General features: G+C 45.4%; 1 protein-coding gene and 1 long non-coding RNA gene across 2 annotated transcripts in view; one reads left to right on the top strand and one right to left on the bottom strand.

Moving 5' to 3' along the window:
* Positions 1-16,619, bottom strand: part of LOC128450103 (raftlin) — a 93,959-nt gene that overhangs the window by 5,033 nt on the left and 72,307 nt on the right. Inside the window, exons 8-9 of the mRNA XM_053433559.1 lie at positions 4,219-4,322; positions 479-554 (exon numbers count right to left, since the gene is read on the bottom strand). Coding sequence (XP_053289534.1) covers positions 479-554; positions 4,219-4,322 — 180 coding nt within the window. The remainder of the gene's footprint in view (positions 1-478; positions 555-4,218; positions 4,323-16,619) is intronic.
* LOC128450107 (uncharacterized) lies at positions 3,173-9,757 on the top strand. Its single transcript, XR_008339948.1, has 3 exons — positions 3,173-7,393; positions 7,880-9,011; positions 9,476-9,757. It is a non-coding gene; the product is annotated as an uncharacterized LOC128450107 (long non-coding RNA).

Genomic DNA, 16,619 nt, shown 5'->3' with positions numbered 1-16,619 from the left:
GAATAGATCGCAGTGGGTTCAATATTGCACTGGGATTACTTGCTAATTCAAATGAGTCTCAGTGATGCAGAGAAGGAAATTGAGGCCATTTTGAGGGGAGTTATTTGTGGCCTGAGGTGGCTCCAGTCCAACCAGACAAACAGGCCAAAGTTTAATGCAACATGTCCTCAATTACTTGCAGGGACATATTGAACTCAAAAGAAAATCTTGTTAGATTTGCTTCGGGGTTTTAAATGTGCTGCTGTGATGGAAGTTAAAATATCAATTGAACACTCTCCAGCGGCGCAAAGAAAGTATCATCAACCAAGAAATCCTCTCATCTCAAACAGAGAAGAGTTTCCTCCGCATTTGTGTTTAGTTGTCTACTTAAAATAAGAACTGCTGTGGAATCGGAGGGGGAGAAAGTGTGATGTTTGCTTTTTGATCAGCGACTGAAGAACTGACAGAAAAAGAAATGCAGGGTGGGAATGTGCGGTACCTTGGATTCCCTCCTCTTTCGGCCCAACACGGGTCTCTGCAGGAACACGATCTGTTTGGTGGACAGACTTCCATCACTGACAGAAGAGGACAGAGAGAGGAAACCAGACATCAGCACAACGAGATAGAGATCCTTTTACATCTTAAATCAGTGTGAGTGTTGTACGGTGGATTATTAAAGTCATAATGAAGATTTTGAGTGTAAGGACTTGTTACGAGAAGAAAGACAAAGTCACAGATGTATCAAACATTTACTCCTCGAAAAAATAAGCTATTTCCTCCAAGTTAGTTTGGTTCTTTCTTCAGAAAAGACACAATATTTTCTAAGTCCTGATACTCATGATAATATGGTGCTTTTGTGACAAATGATTGTTTCATTATTTGTGAAACTAGCACTCTTCATTTGAAACAGGGGTTTTCTGATAATCCCCCTGTAACATGAAACATACCATAATATTATGACTCCATTCTCGTAATAATACTTTTCCCGCTTCCTTTTTAAAATGTAGACATTTAGAAATGACCAAGAAAACCCAGACAGATTCTTCATGATTCATGTTTGTTTGTGCAGAGAACACGGGTTCATTCAGAACGTGTACGATTCATTTGATATAAAACCTGATATCAGGGAGCGATCCACACGTTAGATAATCACACGCCTGCTGCCCACAGCGTCTGCTTCCCTCTCTTATCTGACAGTTTCAGGATATAGACTCACATCTGTGGGCCCAACCTCTCTCCTGCTGTCATCTGTCTCTATCATCTCCCTCCATTTTGTCCGAGCGCTGCACGCTACGAGGACGCTTTCTGCCGTTTGCCTCAATGTCTGAGATCATCCCTCCAAATCGCACAACATGCATTTCTTCCTGTTTTCCTTAATTCGACCCCCCCGAAATAATCCTCCGTCCCGTGCACGTGTCGCTCTCCTGTGTTCTGAGGAGGATAATCTGCACAAGGACTGGTGCTGACAGATTAATCATGGCAGCAAATGCACATTCATTTCTGAGTGGGCTTCTTGTCTCTCACGCTTACTCTCATCTTTGTCATAAACGGACCCTTTTTTTAGCCCAATGAGCTGCCAGCTGAGTTCTACCTCTCTGCCTTTATCTCTCGGGATGTGTGCGGCTGATGTTTGACAGTTTTATTGTTTGTTTCTGCTTTATCCCTTCAATTTCTCTCTGGCTATTATGGGACGAGGCTTAAGAAGAAGATGGTCCCGCTGCTGTCTCACACAAGTCCAATAACACATGCACACGTGCAGACACACACACACACACACACACACACGGACACACACACAAAGGTTACATGTTGCCTTAAATTAAGCTGCCCGCTCAACCCTGCACGTGAGGCGAGATGGCAGCTTTATGATCGCTGCAGATTCCTGAAAGCCTGCAACAAATCTCCCCTTTCTCCACATCAAATGGACTTGAGAGACTCCTCCAGCCCGGAGCTCACCCTCTAAACCATTCAAAGCCTCGGCACAACTTCTTTTTTTCCATTACCTCCTTCCTTCCACCATCCATAAGCTATTTTCTAGGCTGTCAAAGATGCTGGACGGCCTCCTGCCCGATCTAAGCTGGAAACTAACTGGAGTTACCGGCAAAAAGCTCCCGGCCCACGAAGCCGGGAAAGGAGACTTAGACAATTACAGGCGTTATTACTGAGCCTGCTCTCGGCTGTTAGTGTCGGCCGCACTATTATAACTCCGACGTATAGAAGAGCGATGGCAAACGTCTATTTATAGTGAATGTACCTGCACGTTGCTGCAGAACCCTACAGCCACTCTACAATTAAACCGACACATGTGAGTTGGAATCTTTCTTCCGAGTTTATAAGATTAAAACTCGATCTACTTTCAATAATTAACACATTTTTCTCAACCGTCTAGTTTCCCTTATGTTCCCTTGTATCATAGACGTTCGCATTTACTGTAGCAAATGGCTCCGAAACGTAATTACCATCCACATTAATTGAATGCGGCGAACATGAATGCATGCTCGGAGACAACTACATGAATTAATGTTGTGTGGAAGAGCCGCTGAGCAGCAGTTAGCATTAATTTCAGACGCCGCTGAGATCACCGACACTCATCCCGACCCCTTCCAGATGAAGTGCAGCCTGCAAACCCCTCAGTCAACGGGAAAACAGAAAAAAAGCGTTTAATTTTCGCTATTTACAAAAAAACAAAGGAGTCAACATCACAAAAACAAGTGTAATGAGTATCACTAATCTGAAATAGATCATCAACTGTAATATCGGTTCACAAAATATTGTTTTTTTCCGAGGCAGGAAGAGAAACGAGCGGCGTCTCGTACTGTATCTAGGCCGACGCTGATTAATTAGCCGTGTTGTGCTGTTGCGTTGTGGCATTTTGTAAGAGTGCAGGGAGGGAGGGAAGGTGTGTGTGTGTGTGGGGGGGGGGGGGGGGGACAAAGGATGAAAAATAGAGAGAGGTAATTAATCAGCTGTGTTCTGAAAGAGCAGGGAACATGACCAGTTGAACACACGATCAGTCAGTGCATGGAAATGCAACATGCGTGTTACATCAGTGTGACACACGCAGCAGCACTTTGTTAAAGGATTCACATATTTCATAAGTCTGTCTCGACCGCAGTATTTGCATGCTCACATTTAAATGAGATCATTCCTCATGAACGTGCTGCTCCCTACAGCGCAATAATAAAAAGAGCCGAAGCTGTGATGGTTAGAAAGTGAAATTTCCTCTTGTGCTTCCAGAGACACTGTTTCCTTCCTCAGTTGCGGCAAAAAACACACAAAAAAATCTGGTGCAGAAATGCCCATAAATATGGAAGATACCCATCTGGTACTTCCAGTGTTATTACTGCTCCTCACATTAGAGGTGATTCTGTCCACACATCAGGGACTGAAACTGCATTCTGGGGCATGTGAGTGTTGTTCACAGAGCAAAGTCCAAAGTGTAACAGTGTCCACCTGTTTTTAGATGTTGTGTCTTTTCTATTTCTACACGTGGTTAATATAAGAGACGAGACTTGTGGGTGTGAAGGAGGGTGACGGTTATTTTTTAAGGCACCTCTGATAAATCTGACAGCTCAACCATGGAAGTAACAAGACATGTGAACACTGTGAACACATAGTGGTTACTTGCATAATCTTTAATGATTCATGATTCCTTCAACTAAAGATTTCAGCCTTTTCTGGAAGGGTGTTTATTTAGCTGAATATATAAATAAAGACTAATTAATGCTGCGTTTGAGTAAAGTAAAGTGAGCTGCTCTGTAGTAAAGTGTTTGTTACAGAACATTAGCAGTGAACAGATTCTGAAGTGAGTCTGAGAACATGCAAAGGCCTTTGACCATAAACGGATGTTCACTCATTCAACAGCCATGAGTCAGCATGAGCTCAGCATGAGAACTCCTGTGTTTTCGGTGAAGAGATTTTCCAGCCGCAGTCGCAGCCGCAGCTTTTAAACCGTCACAGCTGCTGCCGCTCGGCTCAGAGTTCAGAGCTGAGCTGACGCAGACACAAGTCAGAACTGTCATTTGACTCCCAAATACTCAGTCTTATGGTTTATATCAAGTTTTCACAGGAAAGCTGTAGCATGCACAGTAAAGACGGGAGTGATCACTTTGTGCACCAGTTGCCTCCGTGCAGCCAAGGGGATATTGTTGTAATTCCCCGTGTCTGCCAACAGGGGTCGTTATTGCTCACTGATTTCCCATTACTGCCCCTTTTTAATAGTCAGATGAGGGTGATTACCTGTTGGTCTTGATTACAGGAGTTGGCAGCACGCACGTGAGTCTCCAACCGTAGGTAGCGAGAGACTGGAGCAGGGGAACATAGTCAGCCTTCACCTGCAGCCCCTGTGAGGAACAAACAAGACGTCAGCAGCAGCCTGGAACCAAACACTCACCATCTTCAATATGCATGTGCACTGTGGAGCGGAGTGCGGTCACAACCGTTAAATACAAGCAACAGCGTATGAGATGCAATCAGGCTTCAGCATCACTCGGATCTCATTTAAAGAAGCGTTTCCTCTCCGACTCGATGCTTCTACTCGAGGTGTGTGCTCAGCCTGAGAGGTTGTTTTCAACAACGATGACCGACGGAAAGAATAGAAAGAAAGAATAGAAAGAAATAAACCTGTGATGTGAATCTGCTGCAGCTGAAACTCCCGGGTGGCCACGAGTCAACATGGCAACCGGGTCCATTAATGACAAGTCAGTGAGTCCTTGAGTAAACGGGTCGCTCATGTGAAACACTTGTGTTATTGGTGTTTGTGACTTTCAGGCCCCAGAGTCTCAAATGAAGAATAGATGGAGGAGTGAACTTTTAAATGTTTATCTTGATTTGTGGGAGAAAAAGTTGTTCAAAAGGAAATACACACCTGTAATTATCAGAACACAACCATACTTGTTGTGTATGAGGGAGAGGAAGTGTGTGTGTTGGAGTGTGTGTGTGTGTGTGTGGGTGTGTGTGGTTTAGTCATCTGTAGAAGCTGTTAAGCCACAACACGTGTCAGTCTAGTCCCGACAACATTTGCATTCACACGCACAAGAAATGTCAAAAAAACAAACCGTCACATAGAAGCAATACAAAAAGAATGTATGTATTTGAAAAGAAGAGAGTGAAATAAAATTGACATGAACTCCAGACCGTTGTCCTCGGTGCTGCAGAGCGAATTCTGATCCTAGACCAGCAAACCACCGAGAATATTCACAGGCAGCTCATCGACCTCTGAAGAGCAGAGGCGACACCTGCACGCTCCACATTTAGCCTCCACTGTTCTGAGAAGTGTGAAAACTAATTAAAGCTGCACCCGCCAAAGGTTTCATATAATGAACACCCACCATCATCTGCCTCCATCGCACTCAGATCCCGACCCTTCCTCCCCTCCAATAGCTGCTACTGCTACTGTACTGCAGAGCTTCTCCTTCCACTGATTCTGATTCTGCAGCTGGATCCAGTCGCAAGGCAACAGAGAGAATTGAAAAGTGAGAACCTTTTCTGAGACTGAGCGACTGATCAGCATGCAGCGCTCACTGTCTGCCGTGAGACCGACTTCCAATCAAAACACTTGAACCCACTCCACCGCCTCGTTTTCTCTTCCACAGATTTGTATTGACCGAGTTGACGGCGCGTGCACAAACAGACCTGAAGCCGTCGAGCATTAACTCGTGGGTTTGCTAATCGTTGGAATACGAGCCTGTTATTTACACAAGCTCTACTTTCTCAGTTCCAACAGGGAGCGGCGCATCTACATTTTTTCGGAGGAGAGTTTATGTTGGAACAACTCCCAGAAACACGCTCTCGCACTCAGAGGCTTCCCGGAAAGTAAATTGAGAAATGATTTTTTTTCTGTAATGGCTTTGCTGTTCTCTGGAGTAGGTGAGAGTTAATCACAGCTCCCGCAGAGGGGGCTCGCTGCTCCCCCGACTTATTATGCAGGGCCACCTCGCTGCATCAGCACTCCTGCATCAGCAACCGGAGAGGCTCAAAAACAAGAAGGTAATCACCTCGGCCGTCTCTGCCGATGTTATCTGAGACACTTTACAGAGGGATCACACAGTGAGAAGACGGAGGAGGTGTGTTCGAACCGTCTTCACACAGTTTAACAGGTTTGTACCTTGAGCCAAACACAGAGTTAAAGAGCAGGAGGGAGAAAAACATGTTTTCTCAGGTGATAAGTAAAACAAAAAACTGCTCATGCAACTACCTTAAAATAGAAGCTTCAGAAATTAGTTTGATGGTTGAACTTCGGATAAGCTCCTGAAACTTTCCAGAGGGGCTGAATGTGAGAATGCAACTGACAGTGTGAGTGTAACTGACTGATAGTTGCAGCTGACATTTTTTAAGAGTAACAACAACCAGAGTTTATCTCCAATATTCAGCGTGGAAGGTTTTAAAATATGAGGAATTCTAAGAAGAGTTTGGAGCCCAATAGAAATAATCTCCACCTGTGGCTGCAGAGGGCGCTGTTGCTCAGTAAAAAGTTGCCCAGTGTTGCTTTAATATTTTTACAGATTAACCTGCTCTTTTTTTTTTTAATCATTTTCAGAAATATAAGACTTAAACTCTTGTCGTCCGGAGGAGGGAGCAGCTGCAGGTGGACGTAGAGTTCATAGTTCCCTCTGGGAGTCAGCTCCACAAAAAACAAAACGCCATTATTTTTCTATCAAGCTCCTCCATCAGCTCTGCAGGAAAGACATAACAAGCCGTAAATCGGTCTTTTCAGCGGCTCAGGCTGTGTGTTCCAGACTCGTGGGGTCGACGGGTCCAGTAACAATGCAGCAAACACCTGAGACGTCCTGATAGGCTTGCTCAGCCTTCAGCGTGTTGTCACAGCAACAGAGAGCATTGTAATTGACCATTTAAAAAAAAAAAATCACAGATAAATATTTCATATTCGTCCTATTTCTTTACATATATTCCTCGCAGCTAAATCCGCTCTCTTTTGTGTTCCGATTACTCATCATGGATTTTTTTTCAAAACCTTTCGCCAGCTTAAAAAAAACAAGGTTCATTTTTATTTCTAAATGTTTATCAGGTTATTGCAGACGTTTAATTATATATTTACTATTAAACTTTACTTTCCCTGTAAGATCCACAAATGACTAATTGTTAGTATTAGTCATTTATATATATTTTATTTATTTGTTGGCAGCGTTTACTGGTTCACATTCAAACTTCTCTCTCCTCTGGATTACGACCAAATGTACTGCAGGCATTCATGGTCCTCAGAAGATGCACCCTCCTAACTTTTGTGCTCCCCTAACTTTTCCACTGGTTTCAGACTGGTACCGGTGGACCTTTGGAGTTCAGAGGGAAACAGCTCCACACTTCAGGTCTGCTGTAATAGTTGCAGCAGACATTCAGGTTCCCACACGATGTAATAACTTTGATCCCCTCGACTTTCATCCGTCATCCTCAGCAGGTCAGAATTTTAATTTGTGCAATATTTAGTTTTTTTCCTAACTCTCCAAAGACGCCTACACGTCACCAGGGGACGTTTTTCTGGCTCAAACCTTCATTACCGCAGCAAATAACAGAGATTAAATAGAAGCCACACAGAGAACATCCCCAATTTAGACTTTTATGAGGCATTAGCCGACTTTTGAGTCAGAGGGAAACTATGCAGCCTGATAACACATGATGAGGTAGTTAGGAAAACAAAGGATCAGCCAACGCATACGTTTGTGTCAGTGACGAGTGAAAGTAGAACAAAATCCACTGAAGACAAGTCGTCAACTTTAAAGCAGCAGCCCCTAATTATTTTATTCAAATAAGAGAAAGGGCCAAAAGCTAAAATCTGACAGGTGTGGCTCAGAGCTTCTCTCAGCGTCTCTGTTTACTGCTTCTTTTGTGTTATTTGCCTGACGGGTAGTGAGATCCAAACCAGATGTGTGTTTTTTTTTTTCAGGTTAACTGAGATGACTCTTTTAACCACAACCTACTTTAGAGACGAGGGGAGCGAGGGGAGCGCGAGACAAAGAGAAGACAGTTTCTCTTATAACCTCAGTTCACACTCAGCTGAATGTAAACTGCAGGTGCACCACAGTGGCTCTTTCCAGACGTCCCCCTGGCCTGGACCCATATGAGACTGAAACTCTTTAAGGTCCTGCACGATGTAGAAGCTCAGCAGCAGTGGGGGAGGAAGAACTCAGACTCTTTACTGGAGAAGAAGAACCAATAAAACTATGTGAAAATACTCAAGTAGAAGAGAAAGTGTGTGAAATCATAAATCTTTGAGTTTAAATATGCAAAATTCACATTCAATCATTTTAATTTGAAATACTGTGATATAGGGTTTGAGATTGTCACAGATTTTAAGGCAAAACAAAGGTTCTGCAACACATTTGCATTATTGTCCTTTGTTCTGTTGTATAACCTTTGCTTTTTTGTAAAATAATGCACCATGTTAGTACTTTATCATCAAATCAAATGGTAAAAAACAGGGTCCCTGAAGTCTAAAAGGGAAACAAACTTTTGGTGGAAGTTGACCATTTGATTGAGATCTTAAATTGTGGGAACCAGTGGGATAAATTCCAATTCTAATCCAGTATGAAATCTTTCAATCTCAATCTGCACAAGGTGCGACATCCTTTGTCCTCATGCCTCGACTAGAGCGAGAGGAAACTACCCAAAAAAACAGGGTGGGGAAATAGATTCATGTAAAGTACTTGCGTAAATACAGGAAGTCTCTTGTCACCACTGATGCTTAAACACTCAAACAGGCCCCGTTAAGTCAAATCTGTAAGTTACGAGCTATTATTTTCTACCTCGTAAACAACTGCAGCCTGTAAACGCCGCCCTCCTGCTCTGCAGTTATCAGCATCGTCTTCACGGCGTCTGACAGAGCGGGCGCGATCTCTCACTTGCACTTGGACGGTGCAAATTACCCTGCCTCTATCTAGGTCACCTCTTCTCTCACCTCAGCCAGGGAGGACAGAGATATCACGGACAGGCAGCGTGCACGCTAAGGACCAGCTCTGTGCACCAACACGCAGGCCACAGCGTGCACACGGGCACGCTACACAACAGAACACAACACTGTGAGTCACGAGGTCTGAAATTAGCAGAAGCACGACACATCTGCATCCTGTGTTCGTGGCACCGACCGCCCAAAAATCGATTCCAGCGAACCCAGAGGAAGACGGATCTGTACCCGGTGGTTTTTGCGTGAAGCTAATTTCGAGACACACACACACACACACACACACACACACACAGACACAAGCCCTATCTTCACGTGTGGATCTGAGGTGTCCTTTTCTACGCCTGAAACAATTGCTTCAAAGGTTCCTCGCTGCCACACCGAGGCTGTGATATCTGGACCTAATCCCGTTTGAGACATGACTCAGTTCCAGGGGACTGTGAAGTGCGGCTGTTCAAAGCCGGAGATGCTTGTGCGGTGGGGAGACGACAGTGTCAGCCCTGCTAAGCTCCTTTTTTACTTGCTTTGACTTTGGACTGCCGTTCCTTGATATTAACTCTGAGGGTGTCTGCTTTTCTGCAGGAGTCGACACTTTCTCTCTTTACTGCACTTTTCTCCCGGTGCGTCTTTCGGGTTGTGAGCTGTGGAGATCAAGGAGCGAGCGAGCGAGTGCGGCTGCGACACCTTCATCAAACTGCTTGAAGAGGCTCAGAGAAACATTTTACTCAGTGACAATCAGGCTGCGACTTCAACAGGAATCTCAAAAAAAACATGTGCAGATAGAAACGTGCCCAAAAAGAAGGACAAAGAGAATGAAGCAACCATTAAATCTGTATCGATACGCTGAAGGATCCATGTAAAAGCTGACATTTTCTGCTTTCTACAAAAAAAAACAGATTATAAAATGATATTGTTTGCTCAAGCAGCGTTAATAAACAAAGCTGATTGTTCGGTGACCAGGGAGATAGTTTCCAATGTCTGGTTTTCTGCTCTGATCATTTTTCAAGTTATGTATAAAGCTCTAATGCACAGAAGTAAAACATCTCCTTGAAGATGTTGAGCTTGTTGCATCTCTTCAGTAACTAACATGCATGTTTGTGTTACTGCTGTGATAAGGAACATCTCAATGTGTGACCTGCTGCATATTTTAGGTTTTATGAGATTCAGGGATTTCACTCTCTTTGCATTGGGGGTGGCTGCATCTTAACATGTTGCAAATATAGTCCAGGATCATGAGCAAAACACTAAGAGGGGAGAGTTTGATTTACAAAACGTCTTTGAGCTCTTGAGCCCTGAAGTTAGTTTAGTCTGAGGAGTAAAACAGACCCTGGATCAGTTTTATGAAAGTCGTCTGTGGCTGTGCAGGAGTGAAATCTCAGTTTGGGCATTTGACCTCAAATCTGTCTATAACACGTCTCTGCAACATGATGGTCGGAGATTTGGGTGTAGCTAGTAATAGCCAATGAACTCAGAACTCCCCCTATATAACTTTCAAAACGTAAAATGGCAAATATTCTACATGTCTGTCCACAATCCAGTAGATATTTCCTCTGTGGCACATGTTGGATGTAAAAATCTCAGTATTTGAAACCCATCTCTGCCTCGTGTGCGTCACGTTGCTCCTGCGGCCGAGTCCGGGAGCGTCGAAGTGGATCACAACATTTCGAGGCGTGAAAGAGAAGATGAGAAGCGCCTGAGGAACATCAGACCACTCACACGCGTCCGCCGAGCTACAGCGAACATCAATTTGTCTTTTAATAAAACACACGCATGTGGACTCTTCTGCACCTTCACAGTTTCATCTGGAGATACACAACCACCTTCCTGTTAATGCATCTGGTCCCCGTGGAGGAGTGACTTCTCCTCAGTGTGAGCAAACATGTTAAAGAGCGAGCCGGAGCTGAGAGGGTGAAGGGAAGAAGAACACGTTTGGTTTGGTTATTGCTCTTGTGAAACTTACTGATTGGGGAAAAAGGAGTTTTCAGCACATTAGTTCGGAGGCAGCTCCTGTGTTCATGTTCCCTCAGGACGCTGGAGATGAGAGGCCGGCCCTAATTGAAGCTTCACAGCCGAGGCCCTTGATGTGTTATTAATTTCGAGGCTCGCCAACATCTGCATGTTTCCTGCTCAGGTCACTTGGCTCAGGAGTAAACAGTCGTCGTGATCGGGACACTGGGACAATCTTTGTGTTCCTTTCGATGTATCTCTACACAATCTGAGAGCTAAAAGAAATGTCTGACACTAAATTTATGCATGTTTTTAATTTGTTGAACAGCCTGTTTGCACGATGTTAATATATTTCTCTGGCTCTAATCATATGCATTTTTAGATGTGCTTGTGTTGCTTATCTCTCGACTGCGCTCTGCTGCTGTTTAATAGAAACACTTGCACCTGAAATAAAGTCAATGTTTGTCACATTTGTTGTGTTACTGTAATTTTCCGTACGACTAAATGAAACTAATCTTTTTTGGTTCATCTCTGGCAACAAACTAAATAAGATGAATGTTGCAACGGTCAGTCTTAATCAAATCCCATCTCTCGTGGAGCTGCATTAAAACCCTGACTCACACATTTCACATGCAAATCCTCTGATTAGTTGCGACTTGTTTTATAAATCAAACAATTTAAAAAAAACTTAATTCTCTGCCCTCGTCAGACACCAGGCGTGAGATGACACCCTCCCACTTGACGACAGTGGGAATGATTGCATGCCCTCAGTGGAGCAGCTTGTTGTCTGGGAGCTTCTTACATCCCAGCACCTGTCAGACGTCTGGATGAATAACACTGTTAAACATTAGGAGATGTATATAAAGAACACAGGGAGGAACGTTCTGAGATCCCAAATGTTGATTGGATCTCCTGGAACTTTTTTTGGGGGCGTCGGTTCGGTGTCAGTCTCCGTTCACATCTCTGGGGGAAGCCTTGAAATCCATTAAGCTGTCACAGTGCTACCATTCATCTCGGAGGGGAGGAGGTTCTCCCGCCGCCGCCGGACGAGCGTAGGAGTCGTTTTATTGGCACATGTGGGCATTAGCTCTGAGCCGGATCCTCGGAGAGACACATTTTCATGGACAAAAGTCTCCTTTCACACTTGGACAGCCCCGGGCCGCGAAAAAAGTCTAAATTCAATTACTGAGATAGCATCGGCAAACACATGCAGACACACAGACCCCAGCCCGTCCACTGAGTGGACACAAACACACACACACACACACACATCAGCAGCTGCACGCACAAACACACGCATACACACACTCGCACACGTTCAAGCAATGAAATGGCTGCAAAACCTTCAATTCTAAACAAAAAAATCAATTTCCAACTTGGAACCTGAGCTGAGGAGAGACACTAATCGTCCGGCAGATAAGGTTCGATCCCGATAACACAAGCAGCCGCTACACATGTCCTATAAATCCAGATCTGGCCGATTTGCCTTCAGGGTTGATGGGAGAACGGTTGGCTGCAGAGTGAGAGAGAGGGGGGGGGGGGGGGGGGGTGAACAGCCTCACCATCTGAGTGACAACTGATTTCAATAAAAGCAGACCAGTGGATTTGAGCTGTAAATCCGGCTCATGGACGCAGATTAAACATATTGATTGAACAGCAGCTCTGATGAAGGAAGAACCAACAGTTCTGAATCGATCAAGTTTCTAAGATTCAGTTTAAACACAAAAAAGCTTGTGATCATAATCCTGACAACTGAATTTTTAAGAGGAGATATCACAACCTGGCCCTGCCCCTGATCAAACATGTCTCTGCATGTCTCATAACGTGGTTATCTTGTTAATTCAATCTGCCATTCAGATCCGGTGTCATGTGTATGTACAGGAGGATGATGATGATGCAACAGTTTCCACAGCAGCACGTCGTGTCCTCTCCGCTGCACGAAGCAACACAACGACAACGTGACGACAACAGAACAGATCCCTGCACTCACGTCGATGACGGTCCACTGCTCCACCACGATGGCGTCGAACGTCTGAGCGGCGGCGTTCTGCTCGCCCTCGCTCGCCTCCTGGAAGATGAACACGCTCTCCACCGACTTCGGCAGCAAATCTGCAGAAGGAGAGGAGGAAAAAAGAGGGAGAGACGTCTGTGAAAAGAGTATTTACTGGATGGAGTGTGTCTGCCTTGTCTGAGCTGCCCCCTCTAGCGCCTTCAGGCCAGAAGGAAATGGAATGATATCAGTCAGCCACGTTCACACACAACCCTTTATTACACAGCCCGTGGTGTGGGCCATTTGTATGAGCAATGTGCCCTTTTATGCATTATGCAGGGAGACTGTGTAAAAGAAAAAGAGCAGGTATTCCCCTTCTGGGATGTTGAGAACGAAGAGGAGACATTTACGCTGGCTACATCAGTGGGTTTTCTTTTTTAGGGACCCAGAGCCGCTGCTGGTTTTCATGCTTGACAGCAAAACACAGGCTAATTACAACAGGGAAGCAGGTGAATGCAGCGGAGGATAGGATTTAAAAAAAAAAACCTGCAGTGCTCTTTGTCCCGAGGATCAGGACTGTGGTCTCTAAACGGAGACGGACAGATTCTAGAGAAGGTAAAACGTGGCCACTGATTTAATGAAGTCGGTCCGTGAGGCATTTAAGTGTAAATCCTGTTGCTAAGGCTGCATAATTCACCTTAAAAAGATTTGAATTAAGAGTGGGGGGGGGGGGCACATAAAGACGTTGATGTTGATGCTGCAGGCCACTGGTGAGATTGTGTGCTGCTCGTGTGTTGGGGGCTAACCATCTTAGGATTGGCGTCTGGCCCCCGTGAGCAGGGACCCGCTGTCTGTTGTTATTTCTTTGATGCACATAAACATTACTTGCAGACTCACACACACACACACAGACACACACACACACACACACACACACAATCACAATACATGCCCCTGTGGTCCAGTCTTCCCGGCCGGCCTTAGTGCTTTCTCATTACTCCCACACCATTTACACACTAATACAGTTTGCCCGGGCCCCGGCACCAAATACGAGACACTCCACATTTCATTACTGGGCCCTAATAATAGAGGGGGGGATGAGAAGTGGCTGGAGAGCCCACGGAGAGAGGGAGGGACGGAGCAAGACAGACGGAGAGAGGGAGGAGAGAGAGAGAGAGAGCGGAGGGATGACAGGCTCTTTATTCCCCCCCCCCCCCCCCTCCCTGAAAACCCATTTAGGACCAGTGCACGCTCAATTGAAGACATCTCTCAGACATCTACTGGCTCTCTCAAATACAGACATTGTCATTGTTCACCTCCCTTTGCCTTTTCTCCTCCACAGCCCCCTCCATCGCCCCCCCCCCCCCCCCCCTTCCTCCCCGAGTCCAACCGCTCCACCACCTCATCCGTCAGCCCTCCCCTCACCTCCTGTATAATTGGAAAGAAGTCTCTTTTTTTTAAGGTAACGCGCCGAGGCCCAACATCAGTTCCCTGGCAGCACAACAGGATCACTCAGGTGAGATCGACACGGGGCTGAGTCGTCGCTCTGCCGGGGCAAAGCCTGTCTCTGGTGATAATGCAGCCAGACGCTCAGCAGAGGAGAGGAGAGAGAGAGAGAGAACGAGGGGAGTGGAAGAGAAGCAGTCGGCTGCTGGGGGGCGTTCGAGTCCGTCAGGGGAACGCGGCGGCTGCGTGCGTGAATAAACATTATCTGGAGCCTGTTGACTGAGAGCCGAGCTGAGCAGCCGCCGGGCCGACTGAGAATAAGTTGTTTACACTTGCAAAAAAAAACCATCCGTGCAACCTCGGTGAAAATTGCTCTGCAGCCCCTTCCTTGACTCGCATAGTCAAGGTCATGCAAATATACAGTGGCACGGAGAACAGGGAGTGACAGCACTGGGACTGGGAGACACATCAGCCAATGGGTGAGTGACACTGGTTGACGTGCAGAGGTTGAAAGCACCAAAAAACGACTAAAGACCAAAGTGTTGAGATTGCAAAAAGTCTCTGGTTCTCGCGTGTGTTTGGCTGAAAGTGTGACGTCCCGGGCTGCACGTATTAAATCAGTTTGTTCCCGATATTCACGGACATGTTCACAAACCTGCTGTTTCACATTAGTGTCCAGCCGGGAGTCTTTTGAATCAACAAGCAGGATGTTGTTCAGATGGAGCTTTCTGCAACGAGCACAGTCAAAGTGTGGCTTCAGAGAGAAAGGATCAATGCCACAGGTTCCGAGATGTGACCCTCGCTGGAAAACAACACTGGTTCCATGTTCATCCCAATCAATACACAGAACTAATTAGAGGACCGACCACCAGGTTCCACATTGTACATTTTGTGGAGTGTATTTTCTCAACCGGTGCTGCTTTCCATTTATCCCTGTGACTTAAAGGAGCTGAATGAGAGTTTTTGCTTTTACTACAAAGACAAAATCAGCATTTTCCAGTTGTTTACTTAGCAGATCTTATCTAGCAGAATGAAATGTTGAATCTTATGCATCAACTGTAGGTAATGACGGATGGATGACAAATTACATGTCATGTTTTCCATCTTTAAATACAGTCTATGATGGAAAGATTTCTACCCCTCCTTTGCTTCTGCTAAAGTTAGCATGCCTAACCCACTAGCCCTTGCCTGGTGGCCCCATATCTCCACTTCCAGTCTCCCCCTCTAGAAGCAGCACTGCTTCATATAAACAACTATGGTTTAAGGACTGATATTGCAAAATTGCTTGAGTAATGCAGAACATTTCAAATAATTGAATTGATATTTGTTTCTTGTTGAAGACAGATGATTTTAGAAGAATCCCTGGATGTGTCACTGATCAGTCATCCCTCACGGGCACAGCAGCAGCAACAACAGGGATTTTCATGAGCACAGTTAGGATCCTACATTTATGTTTGAACTTGGACTCAGAAACTATGAAAAAGGCTTTTTCCTGAGTGCAGCGTGTGAAGATGTTGTGTGTGTGTGTGGGCAGTGAAGAGGTTTGTCCAGGAGCAGATCTCAGGTCAGACACACTTCTCTCAGACGCTGCCGGGGCGAGAAGCTGAGGAGGGATCGCTCTGTGTCTGAACTGCCCCTCGTAGTGGCTTTAGTTTAACATTCTGTCGAAGGCTAAACTGAGGCCGAGAATCACTGCCTGAATAAAAACATCAAGAATTCAATAGAGTAGTGGATTTACAGCAGAGAAGTGTTTTATTGGTTTCTAGATTTATTTAAATATAAAAAAAAGATGTCTTATTACTTTATAGTGTAATTTAATCCAGTTGAATCACTCAGAAATTCTCAAAGTTGGGATTTTTGGGAGTGTTGAAGTCCGGCTGACCGCTGCGGAGCCGGAGAGTGACCACGCCCCCCCCCCGGGTCACGTCTGCTGACACGGTTTAAACACGCGTGTCAGAAACTCCGTCTGAGAGCTGCAGAGAGGCGGCCGACAGCTTATCTATATTTCAAACAGGACGAGTGGGGCGTTCCAGAGAGAGAGACGGAGACGGGGGGGGGGGGGGGGGGGGGGGGGGGGGTAGGGTTAGTGGCTGGTCCCCGCTGGAGCCAAGAGGTTTGGCAGCTGCAGGCCGGTTACCTGTGTGTTACCGGGCAGACTTCAGCTGGCAGGGACAGGACTCTGTGGAAACCTCCAAGTGGAGAGGCATGCTGTGGAACAACTACTTTATTAATATACAATTCCAAAGTATGAATTCTTAATCTTCATATTAATATTCTATCGATTTCCCTCTTCTACTAGGTTACAGTTCATATGTTTCATATATTACTCGGGCGCAGTCACGT

This window comes from Pleuronectes platessa, chromosome 10 (genome assembly GCF_947347685.1).
Source record: "Pleuronectes platessa chromosome 10, fPlePla1.1, whole genome shotgun sequence".
Classification (NCBI taxonomy): domain Eukaryota; kingdom Metazoa; phylum Chordata; class Actinopteri; order Pleuronectiformes; family Pleuronectidae; genus Pleuronectes; species Pleuronectes platessa.
Note: the sequence above shows the minus strand (reverse complement) of the source record. Positions and strands in the feature narration are given on the sequence as shown.